The sequence below is a fragment of the Ammospiza caudacuta genome, chromosome 6, assembly GCF_027887145.1.
Source record: "Ammospiza caudacuta isolate bAmmCau1 chromosome 6, bAmmCau1.pri, whole genome shotgun sequence".
Classification (NCBI taxonomy): Eukaryota; Metazoa; Chordata; class Aves; order Passeriformes; family Passerellidae; genus Ammospiza; species Ammospiza caudacuta.
In genome coordinates this window covers 57,532,989-57,556,006 of record NC_080598.1, presented here as the reverse complement: position 1 = coordinate 57,556,006, position 23,018 = coordinate 57,532,989, and the positions used below count along the sequence as shown (strand labels likewise).

At 43.7% G+C, this 23,018-nt stretch overlaps 2 protein-coding genes across 3 annotated transcripts in view; one reads left to right on the top strand and one right to left on the bottom strand.

Annotated features, from left to right (window-relative positions):
* The window catches only part of LOC131559361 (basic proline-rich protein-like), a 32,848-nt gene extending 23,352 nt beyond the window's left edge, over positions 1-9,496 (bottom strand). The window contains exon 1 of the mRNA XM_058807691.1: positions 8,383-9,496. Within this exon, the coding sequence (XP_058663674.1) occupies positions 8,383-9,496 (1,114 nt within the window). The remainder of the gene's footprint in view (positions 1-8,382) is intronic.
* The window catches only part of AKT1 (AKT serine/threonine kinase 1), a 78,345-nt gene continuing 64,258 nt past the window's right edge, over positions 8,932-23,018 (top strand). Inside the window, exons 1-2 of one of the 2 annotated variants that reach the window (XM_058807953.1) lie at positions 8,932-9,137; positions 15,601-15,776. In XM_058807953.1, coding sequence (XP_058663936.1) covers positions 15,731-15,776 — 46 coding nt within the window. In that variant the 5' untranslated portion in view covers positions 8,932-9,137; positions 15,601-15,730. Of the gene's footprint in view, positions 9,138-9,355; positions 9,427-15,600; positions 15,777-23,018 lie in introns of those variants that run through there. The other variant, XM_058807954.1, reaches the window with a different exon arrangement.

Genomic DNA, 23,018 nt, shown 5'->3' with positions numbered 1-23,018 from the left:
CACCTCGACTGTGCTAAGATTACAAGGAGCATTTTTGACTATTGCTAACTATACATTGGAGCTGTGTGGGTCAGCGTGGTGACTCAGCAATCAAAGTTACTTCATCCTGCTGCAGAGGACTGCAGTTTGGTTTCCAGCACCACATTTAGGATTTCCAGGGGGAGCAGGAGATGAGTCAGGGAATTAGAGCAACCTTGCATTACTTAACTAGTGCTTGTGGCTTGATCAATGGCACTGGGAAGGCTCTGCTGTAGGGAACCCCTGCAACAGTGTCGCAGTGTGCTCGCTGCTACAGAGCGCTGTGGAGGCTGCCAGCGCATTCAGAAACAGGGGGGGAAATAGAGAAGACAAAAAAGATACATACTGTGAGCAAATAATGTGAAAAATTGCTGTAGCATCACATGGCAGGTATTATATACCTTATTGTGCATGAAGTGATGCATACTGTATCCCATCTGCGATGCAGGCAGACACAAAACTTCTGAATAATAATAAAATTACTAAAATAAAAAATACTGCTAAAAAATACTGCTGTTTTATAGGTATAGCCAATTCCTGGAATGTACACAAACCCCACAACATTCCTCAGAGCAGGAGTGTGTCCTCGCTGGTCAGCTGCAACATCGGGCAGGTAATTAACAAATGCCTGGATAAAACGAGCAAGGTCTTGTTTATCAATCAACATCCTATTAATTAGCTCACATGCCAATTTAAATTGAAGTGATTTGTATTAATAATGGTCGTCTGTGCAAGTTGTGTGGCTTACCTGCAGGAATCTGTCCTTGCTCCTGGGCTTAAATTTTGGCACGTATTCCAGCCTAGGAAATACCTTCACAATTTCAGAACACTGATTTTTGAAAGCTAAACAGCTGTGTAACTGATAGCTACTTATTAATAGAACCTTTACATGGGAAACCATCACCTGATAACTACATCTGAAGTGAAAACAGAATAACAGTGTTATGTAAGAAACTCTCTAACTGAAACCATGTCATAAAAAAGCTCCAATGACACACATAAAGGGGTAACATTATTTGCAAATTATAATAATGGCTTTCCACATCTGTTCTCATGAAGAGGGAAAGCTGTGTGGCTGCTGGTATTTTATTTAAGGTTTGGATCCATCCCATATTGCTTTACATTTTGCAAAAAACCCACAAAACTATTACTCTTATTCATTTTACCTTTCCTTATTTTGTTAAAGGCAGTGCTGTAGCTCAGGTTACTCTGAGGTTGTCATCATCCTAAGATCAGGTCAAGCCTCTTCTGGAACTGAATTATCCCAGGTGTGCTTTCAATTTAAAAATGACTCTGTGAGGACAAATATTAGGACAATCACAGCTGCTTCTGTGCTACTGCACGTGATTGTTATTTTATCATTTATAGACTTGTCAGGGCTCCCTGGTGCTGTCTGCTGTCCTCACACTTCACAAGAAGCAATGCCTGCCCCAAGGAACTTATAATCAAAAACCGCAGAGTGGGCTGAGAGAAGGGAATTAATCAATGATTGACTTTCTCTGCATTAAATACAGGAGTATCTGAGGCATGGAGATTCAATGACTTGGCTAGGTTATGCAGAGAGTCTATAAAAGAATTGGGAATTGAAAGTAGCCCTCTTCCATCTAAATCCAGACATGTTGAGTCATCAGTCAATAACAAGACTGATTTCCATGGCAGTGGTGTTTGGAGGCTTTAATCAGGTTTCATGTCCTATTATGCTGGGTACTGTGTAAATATAGAATAACAGATACTCTCTGCCAGCATGTCCTTAAACAGATCCCTGCTGATTTCAGTGGAACTCTACACGTCCAGAAGGGTACCCTGGGGTAGATCTGATTTTCTAAATAGGGATGAGGCACAGTAGGTGGGAGTAAAACCTGCAGGATTTATGGGGAATATACCATTATAGGCAATGGGTAGCAACTTATTTGATCCCTTGTTTTATTTTGGAAAAGGTTAAATGAACGAGGGAAAATCATTAACTTTTTCAGTGATAGTCTGGTACCTATACGCTTTGAAGTATCTCAGTAGTGATGTTTTACTGAAATGTAAAATTTTTCTGCCCAAGAATAAATCAAAACCACTTAAAACAACTTTGGCAAAGCTCATCTCCAGTTTTGAACACAGTCTTTAGCAAAGAGCAACCTCATTTCTAGCTGGAAAGGTGGGACTGTGAAAGGTGGATGTAAAATAAAGATGCTATAATGGGAGAGCTGTGAGCACGTTCGGAGGACATCTGCTAAGATGTTATCGGTGGCAGAGAAGCCCTGCCCATTCGGTGACATCATTCCCCACAACTGCCAGCCTGTCCTGGCAGGCTCCGGGGCTGCAGCGGGAAGGGAACGCTGTGTGAGAGCCAGGCTGGATGCGGCAGAGGAACACAGTGGGCTCCATTCCCTCCGGGCTGCCAGGAATAAATGGCTGGGGAGCACTCGCTCCTCCAGCTGAATGCAGATGACAAGGCTGAGGGCGGGGAAGACTGCAAGGCCAGTCAGCAGATTGATTTCTTTCACGGTTGCCTGTGTTATTTTAAAAGCTGGTATGTTAGATGAGCACCAAGAAGCTGCTGCAGAGATAGTGCTCAGCACAGGACATGGACATGTGGAGAGGTGGTTTCTGTCCCACACTATCCCCTGTCCTGACTTACACAGGCTCCTCTTGGATCCAGCTAATGCATGAGCCCTTCTGCTCAAGGCTGGGAAGCTGAGCAGACAGGCAGTGTCCAAGAAAACTGATGCTACGTGCCAAGTATGCTGAGGGGTGGGGTGGGCAACCAAACAGGCACTTGTTACATCAGCACGTGTGCAGGGGCTTTGACCCTGAATTTTGCAGTTCATGTGTCTGATTCTTGCTCCTAATATCTTCTTAAACTCCTCCCTAATATCTACTTTTGGTTTCAATGTCTTACTCTACTAGCGTGCTTGATTCAGGACTGTGTTGTTGAGGCAGACCTCCAGATCACATTGATTTATTGCTGTTAGGTTTGTGTCACATACCAGTCTGGCAGTGCATGAACTGAGCGCCCTTCCAGTGAACCTAAAGCAGTGTGATCCTGCAGAGCAGTTCACATGAACTCCGGCCATCAGAGTTATCCCTTATATATGGATCCCATATTCTATATACTACTGGGTATATAGTCCATGGGACCCCATTAAAGCTACCCTGAAACACTCCCTCTTTTCTGAAACACTGGTCTGGAGATGGAGTCCTCAGAAGACCACTCCTCAGAGCCACTACTGCTCACACACACCAAGTGCATTGCAGCTTGTTGCTCTCAGGGAACTTCAGGCTGAGGGTTTGGGCTTGGAGAGGAACCCAGACCCCTCAGAGCAGGATGGACATAACTCACTCTGGCCACAGAGCACAGCAGCCACAAGCCTATCTGTAGGCACAGCTAACAAAACCAGTATATAAGTAGCCAAAGGCTAGAAAAAGCACTCAAAAGTTTTGTGACAAAAAGACATCTTACAGAAAAGGAGAACTCAGTGATTTCACTGAAGGCAAGTGATAGCATAAGCTTAGGCATCAAAGAAACATAGGAGAGAGATGCTCAAACAAACAAACAAATATTTATAATATATAAATTATTACTGCACCTTTCCTTTCACAGGACTGCTTCTTGTATTACAAATAAAGCAGAATCTGAATATAGATTAATATAGGTCAGTAAGCACAATTTTGTGGCTGCAGTAGCCAGAGTGTCAGACCAGACTGATGCTGAAACAATCACTTCTCCCCTTAATTTTCCAAACTATATAATTTTGAGCAGGTGATTCAAAGCATAGGAGATTGTTGTGCACATGCAGATGCCATTGAAAACACACTGAAGAAATTACAAGCAATCCCCTCTCTTCTGACATTATTATGAAAATGATAAAAACATGTGCCAGTCCCCCAGGTAAATGTCATAGGTATATACACTTTAAAGAATATGGGAAGCCCCTGTCACCATAATGGTCAAAACCTTAAAAAGTTGTTTGCAACTCTTGCTCTTTAGGAAACCGCAAATATCATGAGGAAGACTGAGCTGCTCTGTGCTGGCTGTCACCTGGAGATCCATGTGGCACAGAACCCACTGCTGTGCCTGTGCCCTCATCCAGCAGAGTGGCTGCTGCTCCTTTCACAGAGATCTGTTTGTGGGGATCTGCAGGGGTAATCAAACACTGAAACAGCCCCCAGGTTAATATGCCCACACTGTGTTTGGCTCTGTAATTTTGGGTGAAGAACATAATCAGAACTGGGTGTGTGAGGATTGGGAATGCAACAGGAACCTGAAAGATTTTGCTTTTCTTTTAGTCTGTGTCTGTAATGTCAGTGTTTCAGTCTCAGAAGATTTGCCTATCTGACTATAGTTAAGATTGTGATGTTGTCTCCCACAGATCATTGAAGTTTAGCTTTTCTGGGTATCTTTCCTGATCTAAGAATTCATGACAAGTCACTTTACAAGGAAGGGGGAAAAACAGTGGTTTGAAGCAGACTTCAGTCCCTTCACATCAAAGCCCAAGTGTTCTGATGTTACTGCAGTGCCTAACGGTGCCTAGTCCAGACTGAGAATTGTGGTTATTATTGTAACAACAAAAGCAACTGCAGTGGGGTATGGCACACAACTGAATATTTGCCATTTTTGTGTTTTATTCAGTGCCTTTCTATGCAAACCAATTGGGTTCCTGTTTATGCATCAAACTCCCCACAGCACGTTTGCCCCTTGTCATGGCTATCATATTCCTGGTGAAGAGGACTGTACTGCTCTCACTTTGGGGTTAACAGCATGACACCCTGCCATCCTAGGGCTGTCTAGCTTTAGCATCCCAGGAACAGAAGCAGCAAACCAAAGCTAGGTCTCCTGTCCAGCCTGTTCCAGGACTTCCAACAAGCCATGAGGAAGAGCAGCAAGGCCTCATTCAGCGCTGCTCTCCAGCAACCTTACCAGTTCAGCTGACAGCAGTTTTGTAGGAAATTTGTTGGAGAAGCACAGATGCACTCACACATCTATTCAGTCTCAAGATGAATTTCTAAAAAGCAAATGCACAATGTTTCAGCATGACTATATTTATTATTTTTTCCAGAGAACCTGGTATTGTTTTGCTATTGAGAAATATACCTTCAAACATTGGATAGCTCAGTTTTAGAAGCATAACTATGTTTATTATATTTGGCACTGTGAAAAGCACTTCTAATTTCTATTTTTATTGAGCTAGATTTTTCTCTGAGTTGTTTGTTTAAAAGTTAATAATGCCTAGACTGAGATACCAGCTCTGTAATTCTAATAAGATGTCATATAATTTTTTTCCTCTGAGTATGTCTGAGTACAGTCCACCTTTTAAAAAGGGAGGAACAAATTCATTGTTGGCCCACAGAGGTCCTGTCATTACTTGAATCATGGAACAGAGCTTGTTCTACTGGGGATTAACTCAGTAATTCCACTTCATCTTACCATGCTAATCTTTCTTCTTATGCCTGACTGGATAATTTTATCCAAATCTTCATAATTTAAAAATTTAGAAATAACTTTTAAAAGTGATGTTGAATTAATTGTTACCTATATATGTGTTAAAAATGGATGGGAACAGGAGTGCCTGCTCCTCTGGTGTGGTATCAGTACACTGTCTGGAAATCATCCATTCTTTGCCACTAACTCCTACATGCAGTATTTTCAGGTAATGTAATACCAAGGCTCAGCTGATGCACCTTATCCTGAAGCACTTAATAAACCAGAGTTAACAGATGTGAAATCTGAGGAAGCACTCAGGGAAATCTAGGGACTTCCCTGAAAATTAGGGTTTATAGACTATAATCCCACTGATGATAGCTGAGTGATAAAACCCACATTGTTTGTATTTATAACAATTCTTGAGTGATTTCATTGTTCTCAAAAAAAAAAAAAAAAAAGCTGCTTTTGTTCATTGTTGATACAAAGTCACTCTTGTTGTTGCAGACCAGGCACTTCCTACTTTACCTGGGTATTTTTATCCACAGTACTTTGCTGTGTTTGAGAGATAAGCCCTTTCTCCAGACTCTGAATCACACTTCCCCCTCAGATTTGGGGAATGTCAGATCCAGATGGGGATCCAAACTTTCTAGTTTGGGCCTGTCTTTCATCATGGTAAATCAACAGTCGGCAAATCTAAACAATATGTTCATGTTGAAATCTGGAGGGTTTTTTTTAATTGTACTTCCTTTCTAGCAAACAACGGACGTTTATTTTCTTCTCTTCAGGACAGAAAACTGTTTACTCTATGATCTTATTTTTTAAACTGCTGCTTCATTTGCAGGGGGAAGTCCTAATGACCTTGCTCACCACGAAGCCTGGGAGCTTATCAATCAGGAGAGGGTTTGTCAGGAAGGTGAGAAAGCTCTCCTGAAATCAGATCTATTACCAGAGATCCCCCTGCCCCCACTGTCTCACAGCCAGTGAACTCCTATACTTACACACATTCTTTATTTCTAGATGTAACCACAGCCTGAAGGCTCAAAATTAGTTGATAAATTAATTTTGTCCTTGTTTTTGTGAAGTAAAATACATGTCCTCTGAGCTGCCTGCAAGTTTTGCACACTGATGATGAATTTAATTTTAAATATATCTTTAAGGACTACCTACATTTTAATACACACTAAGTATTTTGTAAGTAATGCATGGTAGGTCAAAATGTGATCACAAACCCAGATTTTTCTTTTCCATTACCTTTACATCTTAGAGAGTTCTTACAGCCATCTCATTCTGCCCTGGGTAACTGGGCCAGTACCACGGGGCCTGCTTACTCTGCTAAAGTGCCTGAATGGTACATTTTTAAAACTGTGCTGAAATATGCCCCAGTAAACCTAAAGGTGAGGCACAGAAAATCCCACACTGATGTAGCTGCTCTGCCAGCAGGAACTGCTCTGTATGTTGGTGGGAAAGGAGGCATTACTCTTTCTTCACCCTCCATGAAGAAAAGTGAAACATTTCTCCTCTGCCTCATTGTTGGCTCCTCTAGCACACCAGTGTACCCAAAATCCAGGAATCCATTTGATGCTCAGGAACCCTGATGACAGATATGATCAGTCAGACCTAGCTGATCAAAACGGAAGAAGAAAGTGAATTTCAGTAAACATTTACAATCATCAAAATGAGGTAGTAAAAAAGCATCTTATTATATCCAATAGGTTGGTAAAGGCAGAGCTGTATTCCCCAGCTTTAGTGCTGTAAATGCGTTTTATGCACTTTTATGTTGCCAACAGTGCAAAGCTGTGGGAAGATGTGCTGTTTCCTAAATTCCAGGCAGCTTCCGATTGCAGAAATGTGATCATCAGAAATCGTACGTTTCTGAAGAAATCCAATCAGTTCTTACAGCCCAGTTAACGTTTATGGCACTGTCAGTTTGAGAATAAGCAAGATCTCTTAATGACCGAAGAAGACAAATTTTGATAGTGGGAGGGCGGAGAAATGTTAATCTGTCATTGGTGTTTCCACAACATTGTTTTTTAGAGCAGAATGGCTCTCAAAAACCTTACCAAAAATATTGCCATGCTGTAAGCAACAGTTGAAGCAATTTGTCATGTTTTGAGCCATTCCTACCGTGAAAGCAGGACGGCCTTGAGTGCAACACCCAGAATCACTACCCCAGCCCCTCCACGGGCAGTTCCCTAATTCAGCCTGTCCAATGTGGAAAGGGATATTGGAGCACGCTCCAATGTACTGTGGTACCTCATTAGTTAATCATCTGGTATTTTATGGGAGTGTAAGGAAAAACTCTGAGGGCAGAGAAGCAGAAATGGCACCCCATGCTTTTGGGGGGAGCTTGCTGGAAGCACCCCAAGAGGTTTAAAGGAGCCCGGCCCTTCCTAGAGTCTGAAATCCTGGGGCTGCCTGAGCCTCTCATCTATGTGGGGCAGGGTCCCTCTTTTTTGGGGTTGCCTTTTGTCCAGAGAAGGGCACTAATCTGGTGAAGGGGCTGGAGAACAAGTCTTACAAGGAAGAGCTGAATGAGCTGAGGGTGATTAGCCTGGAAAAAAACAGAGGCTCAAGGGGATTTTATAATTCTCTAGAACTCCGTGACAGGAGGGTGTAGCCAGGTGGAGCTCGGTCTCTCTACCCAGGCAATCAGTGACAGGACCAGAGAACATAGTCTAATGCTGCACCGAGAAAGGTTTAGGCTGGACATTAGCAAGAAATTCTTCACAGGAAGAGTGTTTTGACATTGGAAATGGGCTGCCCATTTCAGTGAGAGGTGGTGGAGTCACTGCCCCTGGAGGTGTTTAAGGAACGACTGGATGTGGCACTTAGTGCCATATCTAGTTGACATGGCGGTGTTCGGTTATAGGTTGGACTCGATGACCTGTCCTTTCCAACCTAATTGATTCTGTGATTCTGTGAAATTGTCCATGCTCCAGGCAGCCGTTCACAGGCCGAGTCAGGGCAGGCCACATCCCTCCGCTCCCGGGGCACAGCGTCCCCAGCGCTCTGCTCCGGGGCCGGGCCGCTGCCAGGAGAAGGGGGAACACCGGGCCGCCCGGGGCCAGGAAACGCCGCCCCCGGGGCCTGGGGCCGGGCCGGCGGGTGGGCGGAGGGGGCCGGGCTGGCGGGCGCTGCTCCGCCGCGCTGTGGGAGCTCGCAGGGTGGCGAGGCCACGAACCCCGTCCGGGGAGCGGCGCAGAGCGGGGCGGCCCCTCGGCACGGGCGGGAAGCGGCGGCGGGACCCGGCGGCCGCTCCGCGGAGGGTGCGAGCGAACGAGCGCCGCGGAGACGCGTGCGGGACGAGCCCGGCGCGGGCGGCGGGAGCGCGGCCCGGGCTGCGGGGGGAGGCGGCGGCGGCGGCGGCGGAGCGAGGCAAGGCGAGGGGCGGCCTCGCAGGGCGGAGCGGCGGGGAAGGCGAGCCGGCAGCCGGAGCGGGTGTGCGAGCCCCACGGGCCGAGCGCCTACGAGAGGGGGAGGAGGAGCCGCCCCGCCGACCGGGGATGGTGAGGAGGAGGCGGCGGCTGCCGGGAGCCCAGTGAGGCCTTCGCTCGGCGCCCGCCGCAGAGCCCGCCCGCCTCGCCGGCCGCCCCCTTCCCCCGCTCGCTCGCTGGCTCGCTCCCCGCCTTCCCTCCCCTTCCCCTGACTCCCTCCCCGGCTCCCTTCCCCTGCCGCCGCCGCCGCCTCCTCCCCGGGCTCCAGCCATGTAAGTGACCCGCTCCCCGGCTGGGAAGGGCTGGGGGAAGGAAGCGCCGGGGCCGGGGCCTGCTCGGCGCGGCCGCATTGTGCGGGACCGGGAGGGAAGGGAAGGGCCGGGAAAGGGGGCGGCCGCTCTCCCTTCGCCTTCCCCGGGCGTGGGCTGCCCCGCCGGCCCCCGGGCACGGCCAGGCGGGGTGGGGGGCGAGGAGGCCCGGGCGGTAGGCGGCCCCGGCCGTCGGTCCGTGCTGCCGGCGGGCCCGGAGCGGACAGGAAGCTGTTGGCTCCCCGGGGATGCGGTGGGTGAGAGGGCGGCGGGGCGGGGGTCTCCCCTCGGGCCTGCCCCCGCCCCGGCCCCTGCGCGAGCATCCCCCGGGGAAACGGCGGTGGGGGCGGCTGGGGGGTGCCTTGTGATATTTCTTGTGATATTCCTGAAACAGCGTCGAGCAAAGTAGCCGAGGGCCCCCCATTTTCCCACCTCCCCCGCCCCCATTTTCTCCCCTTGTCTTCTGCGGCCGCGTTGTTCAGCCCAGCTCCGCTTTGCGGACCACTGAGTGTTTGCGGACGGGGGTGTGATTCCCTCCGTGGGCATTTCGTGTGTGTAGGTGGCTGTGCAGCGCTTGTGGACTTGATTTTTTTTTTGTCTGTCTTTTTTTTTTTTTCTTTGCAGTCGTGTTTTGCAGAGGTGTAGGGAGCTGTCTGCAGAATCCCCCCCGCCCCCCCAGGTGAAGCAGTTGCCGAAATGTTCTTAGAGACTTATAGGACTCGTGTCTGTTTCTTTGTAAAACACGTAATCAAGCATATAAACGTTCTGGTACTTTCAATTCATTTTACTGACAGGACGCTACTGATGCAGATACAGCTTGCACCTTATTGGTGGTGTGTGCCTACCCCCCGGCCACCCCGGTGGGAAATATTTAACTGTTTTGCTTTGTTTTCCTACCACCTCTATCATGTAAGAAGCAAATCCATGATTTTCACTTGTTTGTTTTATTTATACCACAGGAGGGATGTACATTTCAAAATACAGTTATAAAAGGGAGTTAGTAACACTTAATGCTCAAGAGTATTTGTTTGCAGGTAAATAAATTTGACATACTGCATGACTAGTAATTACTTTCATGTAGTAGTTAGTTTCATGGTGACAGCCACAACATTTGTCTGACTTAGCAGATTTAAAGACACTGTGGAACTACCTTTGATTTTTTTTTTAAATAGTAGGGTTTGTGTTGTGTGTGGTGTTTATAGAACTGTTTTTGGTGTGCAGCAGCCGTAAATCAAATTTAAGAATTGATCCAGTGTCCACAAGTCACTTTCAGCTCCAGTATTCACTTACGGTCTTATAAAAATGTTCTGCAAGTGATTACATTAACGATTAAATAGTTTCACAACTGTCTTGATTTCTTTGGGGACTGAACAAAACCTCAGTTACAAATACTTTAAAATGGAATTTGATTAAATATATCTCAGGTTGGTAGCAGAGTTCCGGGCAGCACAGTTCTTAAATTATATGAGCATAAACTGTAAAAAGACTTGTTCTTGTTTGGGAGCATAAAGAAGATTTTGTCTGGGCTGCAGAGGGGCTTATGAAGAAGTCACTTTTCTGCCATCACTCAGTTTTGAAATAGGTAGCTTAGTTTGTCCTATCAAACTGTTGTTGTGTTTGCAGCACAGACAGTGGATCGGTGGATGTCGTAACTGTGGCCCCTCACCTGAACAGCATTAACCTCCTGTCTATTGATCAGAGACAGGAGAGCACAAATATTTCAAATTACAGTTTTGTAAACCTAGATTAGGCTAATAGATTGGAGAAAAAAAAGGGGGGGGAGGGGGGATGTGGCTGTAGAGATTTTTGTTTTCCAGTTGCCATTTTCCCCATAACTTAGTATCTGAGAATCCTTTGTGAACCTTGTGATCTGCTGCACTTGCTGCCATGAAATTCCAGTATGGATGTGGTGTCTTGGACAGACAGAGCACACAGTAGCAAATACTGGTGGCCACACCTCAGTCGTGGCCCACAATGCCTTTTTGTAAGGGAAGCTAAGATGGTGGCACAACCTGGTCCTTCTAAGCTTCCTTGAAAGCTGTCTGCCCAGATTTGGTAACTGGGTCATGGTGCGAAGCTGCTGCCGGCTCAGAGGGCCTTGAGCGCGTTGGAATCGCTGCAGCTCCCCTGAAACAGCCGGGGCCGGGTTTGCGTAAGGCAGGAGATGTACTTCACTGGTCAAAGCCTGGTGGGAACATCTATCTGTACGCTCCACTTGGAACGCTGGCTGGAGCCCAACTTTGTTGTGTCTGTGCTGTTTTGGTGCAGTTGGCTGTCAGCTGGGAGCTTGCACTGGGGAGAGAGGGAAGGTTGCTCGTGGCATCCCATGTAACGGGCCTGAACGCACCGCCCTGGCCTGGTCCAGCTCCTCATCTGCTCTCATGACAGTGTCATGTGGCCACAGTAGGCAAACTTGGGCAGCTGGATCTTGTTTTGCCTGGTCCTGCTGCTGTGCGTTATGAGAACATGTAAGGATGTGCAGCACGTTGGGCTCAGAGTGTCCTGGGAGAATCAGGACAGTGCCACACCTGGGCAGTGGGCAATGCTGGTGGTGTGACAGGCAGTGTTAGCCCAGGGGAATGCTTTTTTGCAATCTGCTTTCTGATCTGGGCTAACGAGCGCAGCACAGACACAGTGTGATGTGCCAGGACTGAGGCTGGTGGGTCAGTCTCCCTTTAGTCCCTTGCTTGCTCTCCCTCATGAAGATGAGGTGATTACCGTAGGTGCTCCTGCATCCCATAAGCTTAAGCTTCAGCTTAATGGAAGACTTCCTTTTCTTCCTGATCTGATCTAGTGTGAGTGGAAACAAATACAAAACTTTGCACTGAAAAGAGGACAGGAAGTACGGATGAATATTTCTACTTTCTTAGAGAAAAAAGAAAGTGAGGATAATGTATAGAAGAGAACAAGAGAAGGAGCTCTAACATGACTCTCCCAAATACGGGAAAGGTGGTTCTGCTCCACCTTCTGTTGGATACTTGGTTTGACTGACTCCTTAAAGCAGGTTTCATTGCTGCAGTGCCTACAGAAGTGAGTTATCTCATTATTTATGAAGAACTTAATAACCTTTAAGGCATTAATATGTATGCAGAACTGGTGTCACCATGATACAATGCTGATGTCATGCCATTCATGATTTACAGCACTTCAGCTGTGTGAGGACTATTGCAGCGTTAAAAAAAGTATTACAGAAATGCATGTTGAAAAACAAGCAGAGAGAAGACTAAGAGAAAGACCAAGTTGTTTAGCTTTTGACAGTATTCAGTCCTGTGCAGACACAGACTGGAGCAGCCAGGTCATACTTACCTCAGATGCCCTCTCTTCACTGGGAACCATTCCTAGATGGCCATAAATGAGGACTGTAATCATTCCTTTTCTTTTTTTTTTTTTCTTTTTCCCCTCTAAGGATTTTATGGAAAAGGAACTTTTTCTGGTTTACACATCTTCAGTAGCACATTGACCTATAGTTAACTTGCTCTTCTATTCCGAGAAATCACTCTTGCTTGCTGCCACTGTCTTCAATAACATCTCTTACTAAAACAGATGTATTAGGCACAGCTTGAATGTGTGATTTAAAATACAGCAGATAGAGCAGGTTTGCTGCTGCTGGAGCTGTGCCTATGGACATCTTGTTAGACAGTGAGAAGGGATCCCCAGCTCTTCACATTGCAAATTAAAAATAGCTTAAGTTTTTCCATGTGAATAAGTGCTCTGACATGGCTGACTGAAGGACTGAGGTGGGACCCATGATGCAGGTTGGTGTCAGGAAGTGTTTAATGTTTTTCCACTTTGTTGTGCCATGGCTTCTTTACAAAACTCTCCACCCCCTTCACCACCCCTCTCCCCTGAAAGGAGGTGGGCAGGTAAAGACACATCCCTGAGAGCACGGCTTCAGTAGCAAGTGGGAAATGTTTCTTGGGTAGAAATTGTAGGGAAAAGGCAGTCCAAGCTGCTTGGACACCACAGAGAGTAGAAAAAGTAGTCCCTCTGAACTTAGTATTTCTTTGTTGATCTGCTTTTTTTGGCTCTGTTGTCATTCAAATTTGGATTATTAAATGACAGCTGAGCTGATGACAAGCAGGAAGCCGCCAAGTTGTAATCCTGACAAGTGTTAAAGCAGGAAAACCTGGAGTAAGTTAGCTGCAGATTGGAGAGTTATGGTCTTTCATGCTTTTTTATGTTTTTAATAATAGTATTGCCCTTTCTACAGCCTAGTTTGTCTTGTAGCTTCCATTTTTATGTATGGTTGTTGGAAAGGATATTGATTGCTCAGTGCCTCTAAATGGTTGAATTCAGATGTAGGATGCAGAGGTAGGATTGCACAGTCCCTGCACCCTGTGTGACATAGAGTTAAAGTGCTAACTTTCACACCTGGGTGTTGCATTTCCATACTCAAGCTGTGATAATCTTGGGGGTTTTGTTCAACACTTTGCAAATTGCTCAAGCCTCTGACTGAGGTCTAGTCTCCTCTTGCCATCAGCAAGCAAGTCTAGCTTGCATGGCTGTTGTGCATTGTGCATGGCCATTTTGAAAGGAAAAAGCCTGCTGTGTTTGTCAGGTTCTATCCTAATTGCTCTGGAGCTCAAGGAGTTTGTTCCAAGGTATCTCTGGCAGCTGTGGATTACTGGTCTCTATTCTGCAGCATACAGTGTTCTCATATTTATTTATGAAATTAGGAATTATTACATGTCACTTGTTCCAGTGTAATTTTTTTTGTGTATCTTCACTCCCTCAGGCAAACATCTGTTTCATGGAGTTGATAATTCTAACTAGTGAGATCAGCAGATTTGTAATTTGGAAAAAAAAAATCCAAACTCACCTTGTTTCTGGGAGAACTTCAACATAAACTGTTAACTGGAAAAGCTGAGGAACAGTAACAAACAGTGTAGGTTTGTAGGCAGAGTGTCAGGGGAGTGACCTCCTTTCTCCATCCATTTCTGCTGGCAGTGATGGAACTTGTTCAAATTCCAGCTCTGTGCTTTGAACACGGCCTGTTTCAGATCACTGGGATGTAGTACAAAGCCCTCTGCCCCTGCTGGGGTTTCAGTTCTAGGTTGAATTCATTTTGACCAGCTGTTTTCTTCCGTCCAGTGTTGTGTCTTAGTGAGTTATGGGGAATTAGTTGCTTTTTAATCTAGTTTCTGATGGATGGCTATCACCTGCAATGCTCAGAGGTAATTGATGCACACGTGCCAAATGCATGCAGAGATGGTATATATTTGTCAGGTGGGAATGGGATGTCTCTGTGGTAGGTGAGAGACTCCAGTAAAAGCTGGGTCTTTGGTGGCAGTTTACAAATGCTGCTGGGTTTTGTTTTATTAAACTTGATGGTTACTGCTGGGAATTTGTCACCAGTTGGGTTTTTTGATCATTCAAATAATACCAAATTGGATGGCAGCATGGACACTTCAGCGTGCATAGAAGAAATAAAGAAAACAGGGAATATTTGTACCACAAGGAGAAAAATAATCAGATTCAATTTAGAAAAATAATAAAAGTTAATGCATTTGGGAAGAGATTACATTCAGTGAGGGAGAGAAATGCACAGAATGTTTCTGTGGTAGTCAGCCACCATCAAGGCACATTTTCAATAAGAAATGGCAATCTTGAGCTATTTAGAGAGGGATTTTGTCTCATAAAACAGAGGGGTAAAAGTCCCAAGTTGTGCTTGGGTATATTTCATTGTGAGAAAGGCAGCAGCAAACTGCAGTGCAGTTAAGGAAGAGCAATAAAATTGATCAGGGTGCTGTAAGGGCTGGTTTGGGATAACAGTAAGGTACATGAGCTTATCTGTGGTTGTTTGTATACATCTAGGAGAGGTAGAAATTAGAAATATCAAAGTTAGAGAAGATACTTTTTGGGGAGTCAAGGAGATCTGAGTGGGATTAAGGGGATGATGCTGAAGGTAGGAAAATATTGAGCAGGATAGGAATATTTACTGTCAGAGGTTTATCTCTAAGACACACTGTGTGCTGGTTAATAGACTATTATAAGGCTGTAAAGAAACCTTCCAGGAAATGTTCTGGAAGTTTTCCTTACCAGGAAACATTGCAAACTGGTTTTTGTGATATTTCAGAATTTTTATTGTTGCTAAGAACGAGGTGGTGTTGCAGAGATGGAGGACTACTAGGGAAGGTCTTGAATCCACCTGTAATTCAGACAGCACCTGGTAGTGTTGTGAGTCTGCCCATGATCAGCCTACTCAGTGAAGAAGCAGGACTTTAGCAAACTTGTATTTTGGCACCTCTACCCGCCAAGATAAATTCTTGTGGAGAGCTAAGCCCTTGCTTAAGATTTGTAGTAATAATAGAACAGAAAAGTCCCAAACCAGCAATGCAGCAATGAAAACTACTCCCTGTTGTACACGTTGTTGTACATCTGCGACGTGCTTTGAAATGATGGTGTACTCTTCTTTTGATCCTTTTAGAAATAGCTGGAAAGGAGGAAAACGGAGGAGAAACCCTCATCCCTCTTGTGGAGCCTTCTGCTGGAGTTCAGGAATTTCAGCTGAGTGATCTTTTGCCATAAACTGGTTTTCAAGAGACATTCCTGCCATTATGAATGAAGTAGCGATAGTGAAGGAAGGCTGGCTTCACAAACGAGGTGAGTGACTCTTCCCTTCTGGACAGTGAAATGACTCCAATCCCTCTAATTTGGTGTTTAGCAGCATGTCCTCAAATAATCCAGTATTTTCCTGTTCATCCTAGTGGGAAACAGCACATAGGGAGTGTGCCTGACTTTTTTTCAAGTGTTAGAAAATGCATGCATAAGGGGTTTTCTTGTGTGTGTGTGTGTTCATGTGTTCACCAAAAATAGGTGTCAACTGCTTTGAAAATGATGATAAAAGTAGCAAGTGAAGGAGATATTACTTAGAGTGCTAGAGGTTAGACTGTAGTAAATAATTTTTGTTTGTTTGTAGCTTTCCTTTTTATGCTAGAAGGGACAATTAAGATCAATATTTTTGATCAGTGAAAAGTATGCCTGTATTTTGTGAGCAGTTCTGCGCTTTTGCAGAGACTTGCTAGAAAATGTGCTATTCTGTGTGTGTCTGAACTGCTCTGGGTACCAGTGTCCTGGACAGGAAAAACGGCCTTGAGTTTCTGCACTCTGCATTTTGCTTGTACCATGAACAACATTTGATTTTTATAAGAAGTCTTTATTCTTGACAGAGTGGCAAAACTGAAAAGACAGTCACATGTATGGTTAGGCTTTTGCCTTCTTTTCTTCCCAAAACAGTGTGTTTGGGTTTATTGGGGAGGTTTTCATTTTCTAGTATCACAGCATAGATCCTTTAGGGTATTACCTGTTCCTTTGTACTCTACTATTGTTTCTTGCAAAGGAGAGAGCAGTGTTAGGTACTTTCCATGATAGTGTCTCTTTTTTGGACCAAAACCAGGATCTGTGTGCTCTAGCAGTAGGGAAACTTACATGGTTCTGCAGACTCAGGATATTTCTAGAGGGTTTGCAACAACTTGCCTGAAGGTGCAAAGGTGTATCATAATCATTTGTGGAAGAAATTTGAAATGCATTATCATAACCTTGGTAAAGGCTGGTGGTTCTTTGGCAACAATAAGAAATATCTAGGAATTTAGAAAACATGTTGATCATGTGTATTTAACAGGGTGGAAGTGTACATTTCTAACAATAGGATATGCAGTGTAGTTTAGCAGATTGATGCTTGATGTACAAATGTTTTGTTTAGGTTTTTTTAGAGGAGTGTGTGGAATTTTTTTTGTTCCGGTTTATTTCAGTTGGAAACACCTTTGCACTCATTAGCTTAAGTAGCTCATTCAGTAATTCTGGTGTACCCAGGCTGCTTTGTTCTGACAAAGTATTTGAGAAATATTCTGTGTTTGGATTAAATAGAAGAAAGAAACACAGAATTATACTTCCCATTCCCATCTATGAATGTAGAAACTCTTCAAATCAGAGAATTTTTTTTTTTTTTAGTTTTAAACAATGCTTTCAGGCTGAGGGTTTTTGATCATCTGTTGTTGCAATTCTTCTTACACTTACCTGTAATTTAAAACAAAAGATCTGTTATTTTGAGGTGCACTGCACAAAAATCTGAGGGAGAGACATTTATTTTAAACAGTGTGGAAAAGGCATTGTCAGGATGATTCAGAGGCACATGTGTCTGAAACTTTTAAACAATCGTGTTGTATTTCAAGTTTGTCTGTGTTTAGTTTTGGGAATTGAATTTTTGTTGTTTCTAGGATTACAATAAAGCTACTTTCGAGTAAGGAGACCTCTGGAGGAGGTCTTAGTAAAAGATGCCCAGATCTCCTGATTTTTTTTTTTTTGTTATTTTAAAATTGCCTTAGAGAAACAGATTATTATCTCTGATGGATTGCTGATAATATTATGATGAGATTACGTGCTGAGCACATTCCAATTTTCAAAATGTTACTCTGCATGTTCCGCATATTTGATGCTGCAAATTTGTGCCTAAACTCCTAAACTGTTAAACATACCTTGGCATTTTTTGGATGCCAGGTTTCCTAATCTTTTTAACCTGTTTCCCAGTGTCCTTTTGCCCTCTTGGTATGTGCAGGACACCTATTTCATTCCAGTCCATTGGCTTTGCAACTGTTAATTTGGTGTTGAGGAGGTTTTTAGAAAGCAATGCTCTATTTTCTCTTCAGCCTGCTGGTGTCAGCCCTGGGAATCTCTTGGTTTTTGTAGCTGTTCAGGGATGAGTTGACAAATTCAGTTCATTTGGCTCTGTCTTTGCTGGCGAGTAATTTACCCACTCTGTGTATGCATGTGTTTTGTTAAACATCTTTTTTTTTTTAATAATCTACATTTATTACCAGACACTATCAGTTTGCTGGCTCTACTAGATTAAGTGCTTCAACCACAGGATGTTTCCAAAACTGATGTCTGATACGGTGAGCTTCTGAAGTCAAGGCATAAACAATAATTAGTGCAGGGAGGGACTGCTAAAGGGGGGATTTCAGATACAAGAAACATATATGTGTGTGTGTATATGTATATGTGTGTGTGTATGTATATATATAATATTTTAGATAATTTATAAAATCAAAATTTGCGCTGCATGTGCACTTTAAAGATCCTAAGGTTTTCCACATGCAAATATATTAGGTAGTGACTGGCTAAAATCCAGACTGGGCAATGATGTTCTCTGAGCCTAACATTCCCCATGGCTTTGGTTGGATTTGGTGTCTCTCACAGTTCCTGTCCTGTCACAGTCACACAGCATGGCTCGTGCAGTTAAACAGTTGCCACGTCTCACCCCAGCAGTGGCTTAATTTTGGTGGTTTTAATGATTTGTGTATGTATAAATCAGGCTGCAAAGTGCTCTGGAGCCCTTCTGGATGGCAGGTGTAAGTAAGCATAAAGCCATCATTAGCAGGAGCAGGTGTTTCGGCCTGGCAGGGAAGTAGCAGGGCTTTCTAGAACTGTGTAGTTGTTTTCTTCTGTCAGCATGCTTTACATTTATGTTTTTGTTTCCAAGATTAAAAATACAAATGGAGAAATGAAATTCAACATTGCTGCCTGACCGAGAGCTCTTGGCAGTTCTCTAAGTCAGTCACTGAAGGAAGCTCCACTTCCAGTTTGTGCAGGGGCCAGTTGTGTCCATGACATGTCTAACATCAACCAGGCAGAAATAAAAGAATTAATGAATGAACTCTGCCCTCCCCATCCCTTTCCCCATTGGTGCTGTTACTCAAATCCCAGCAAGGACAGACTCCTGTGTGTATACCTGCATGGCTGGACTGTTCCAGCACACCGGTGGGAGCTGTGAAGGAGCTCAGGCTTGGGTTGGTGCATCCAGCCTGTGTGTGTACATCCAGGGTATGCAGCCCCTGCTTGTGTGACACTGAGGGTTTTGTTTAGTGTGAAAGGATGGGGGAAATGGTTCGATGCAGAGGTGCTGTAATTGTGATTGAATATGAGGAGAGAAGGAGAAAATTATCTGCCCAAATTGCTGCTTGTTGAGCTCTGAGATTATAGGTTTTCTGAATACATGTCATGAGGATCCTTCATTTTGGTTGTGTGTGGGGAACTTTTTGGAGAACAGAGGTGTACCCAAGTGTATTTTACTTGCTTTACTGATCCATTTTAAAGATCTCATTGGATTTCTTGCATCTTTCTGCTCTTATCCCTGTTTATAAAGGTCCTTCTATTGTTTTCAGTCTTCATCCTGTTTTTTTTTTTTTTTTTTAAAGTCTTTCTGCATGGCTAACAAAGAGGGGATTGTGTGTTTTGATACTCTGTCATCTCTGTCCTCCCTAGTATGTCCGGTTTTCTTATTAGGGCATAAACTTGTATGAAAAAAAGGAGTCTTTTGGAGGCAGGGAAAGAGGAGGAGGGAAAAATACACACTGACATTTGAAAAAGGAAATTGAAAAATCTCCATTTCTCAGTCTGAGAAATCAGAAGCAATTATAAGGAGCTGGAGAGACTTGTGTATTCATCCATTAATATTTAGCAGGAAATGCAGAGCTATTTTGTTTTTAAATAGCATATTAACACCACATAGTAATTTTAACCATGAAAACCATAACATGTCCTCCAAATGCCATTTTTTATGGACTTCAGGCAGGTAAAACTATTTGACTGATGGAGTTTGTAGCTTACAAACTGATCAAATCTAATAGAGGCCTTAAAAATGAGAAATAATACATAAGATACCTACTCCACTTCTGGATATAATACTTTTTTTTCTTTTGGTTAAAGAATTATTTCTGTAATGAATGGAGTGATACAGACAACCTAATAAATAACAAGTGGCCCATTGTGATTTTTCTTGCTATAGCTTCATTGCATAAAGGGGATGCAAGATCCGTACGTAAAATACAAACCAGGACTAAAATGCTGATTGTTGCTCTTTTAACTTTCCCTAGCAGAATAGCACAGATGGTGAACTTTACCTTTGTTATTTGGAGCACAGGTTCGTACTTCCAGTATTCTGTTAGTGTGAATCAAAAGAGGATTTTACAAGACGTGACCAGATGTATTTTTAAGCCAGGGAGTCTCTGGTGTTGCTGTTGTTCTTCACCTCTTCTTTCCTCTCTCTTTTGTTCTCACCATGTTCCCTACCTCTTTTTCTCTGTGTATGTGTGTGTGTGTTTTATTTTGGGATGTTTTTTTGTTCTTGCCTTGGCTTCTGTCTGTCCCTGGGATGTAGTGATGCACTGTCTTGGTGACCTGTGTAGTCAGAACCTTTGAGGTTCAGATTAGTTCAAGGATCGTCTGCCTTTCATGGCATTTCAAAGAATGGCTGTGGCACTTGATGCAAAGGATCCTCAGAGCCATCTGAAAAGATGCCAGCTACAGAGGGCACAGCTGCTTCAGGGGGGAATGGAAAGGTAAGAAACAAGATAGGGGCTGAATGAAGAATGGAGTGGGGAAGTTGTGACAGAGGGAAAGAAGCTGATGCTGTTTCTAGAACTGAAGGGCTGGGTTTATAGGGAAATCTGTTGCTCTTCTTGTTGGAAACAAAAGATAAGCTGTGTCAGTTTGTGGTTTTCCTTGTGTGTCTCTTTTTCAACACAAGGGGCAATAGTTTTGCAATTCTAGCTCTTGGTTGCTTTCATTTTGCTTGTCCTGTTCTGGGAAAAGGGGACTGGGGAGGAACCAGGAAATTGTCAACTAATAAATCTGACCTTGGTGGTAGGCAAGATGCTAGAGACATTAAGAAAGGATGAGATCACAAAACATCTGGAGAAATATGAGCTGATAATGGCTAGTCAGCTAGACGTTTGGAGGGTAATCTCATCTGATGGAATTATTTGTGGAGTGATCATAAGAAACAGGCTGGGTCCAGTGTACTGTAAAAAATTTGCTCTGGATGACAGGAGAAGTCAGAAACTGAGAATCAGCTGGTGCAGTGTAACTGTACTGTACTTCATCTTTGAAAGAGCTGGTGTAGCCTAGAAATGGCTCATCTTCCTTTCACAGAGCAGACTACTTGTCTTGGAGTGTTTCTGTACTTTCCAGCAACCTTTCAGAAAACTGTCTTCCAGAACATTTTTGCATGAAACCCTTTCTTTATTCTACAGCTTCACATTTTTGAAGGGTGACATCCAAATGTTTCTTTCTTCGGTAAAAATTACTTCCAAAAAGTCTTTATTCTAACATTTTCACAAAACATTTTCAGTTCTTTAGAGAAGTGATGCTGGGTTAGATGTGTTTTTCACTGATTGTAAACTGACTAGAGCTTACTTGGAAGTGAGACTGAGCACTCTGTCTTTGAATGGCAAAGAGGAAGAGCTGGGATGTTGATGCCCAGGTTATTTATGTCAGTCCTGGAAGTTTACTTTCATATTCTGTTTTATTGCACATCAGAAGCGAAACAAACTAGGTCTCAATTTTATCTCCAAAAGTGGGGTAGCGTCATAGATTAATGTTACTTGTTATTAAAAGGGATTTGAGAATGAGGGATCTAGGACGTTGCAAGCCCTGTAAAAACAAGTCTAGGAGTGCATGATACAGTGGATCATGCAGAAAGTGCCTGTATTGGCTTTGATTTTCTTTTTCATGGTTCCTTCCTTTTCAAAAAGGGAAAGGTAGGCCTCTGAAAAAGAAAAAAAAAGCTCTCCATGTTTTCTGTTCTTTTTTTCTCTCAGTAGGCATATTGAGAAGTCATCAGGTTTGGATGTAGGAAGAAAGAAGTTCTGAGTGAGAATGCTATTTTGAGGTAAAGAGAAAGGAAGAGAGCAAGCTTGCTCATTCCTGCAGAGGTGATTTTAGGCAAGGTGCTGTGCCATGCATTTAAGATTTGGCGCCTTGTCCTCACTTGGAAATATCTTCCCCTGCAGCCCCTGTGTGGATGCCAGAAGGTTCCTTCCCTTCCAGCTGGTGCTGCTGCCACTGTGTAAGCACTGTCAGCTGCACTCCTTGTCTTTGCCTGTGCCTTCCCCTGCCCAAACTTGCTCCTGGTTATCCCTTGTAGCCTCAGATTCTGCCATCTGAAAAAGCTGGTGAGGACTTCGATGTTCTAAGAGCAGTACATGGTGACATGAGGTCTCTCTCCTTTCATACACTTTCTGTGTCACTGATAATTCTCTTAAAAATTGGAGTCAGATTCATTTGGGAAACAGACCTTGATATCTGCTGGGGAAAAGGAAAAGGATTTGCTTAATAGCTCAACGTTTAATTTTAATATATTTTAAAAGAGAGAGCATTGTAAAAACCAAATACTTGTCAGCTGTTTGGGATTTTCCCCATTTTACATATTGGAGTAACTGATTTACAAAGAAAAAAATTAGTTAAGCCTTATTTAAAAGTCATCTCTCATGGGGGAAGACAGAGGAGGGATTATTATTTTCAGATGCATTATGTTGTAGGTACAATATGCTTCTTAAAGGGGGAACAAAAACCAGGAAACTATGTGAGGAAAGAGGAAGAAAAAGAATGGAGAAAGAAAAGCACCATATTAGGTGTGAAGTAGTGTGTTTTTGTGAGAAATATTTACTGCAGCTGAAAGGGGGAAATAATGAAGGCTGACTTTGAGTGCAGTTGGTAAGCATGCTACAGACCTCTGGGGTTATTCTCCCACCTCTTCAAGCTGAGCCAAAAATGTGGAAAAGATAGCTAGTCAAATAACATTGTGAAATTTGTTAGTTTATTCAAAAGTGCATGGTCATATTTGAGGACAGCTGAGGTAAACAATCATCACAGACTGTGGGCAGTCAGTTACTGTTTCCCCTGAGCCTCTTGGGTAAGCTGGGAGAGCATGTTTTGAAGTGCTGTCTAAAACCCAGGCCTTTGGTGAACTGCGTGTAGAAATACCCTTTGGAGTCAGTGGTTCTGTGCATGGTGCAGTGGTATTTCATGCTCTTAATGAGAGTGAGTGCAGCATCTGAGTAATTCATG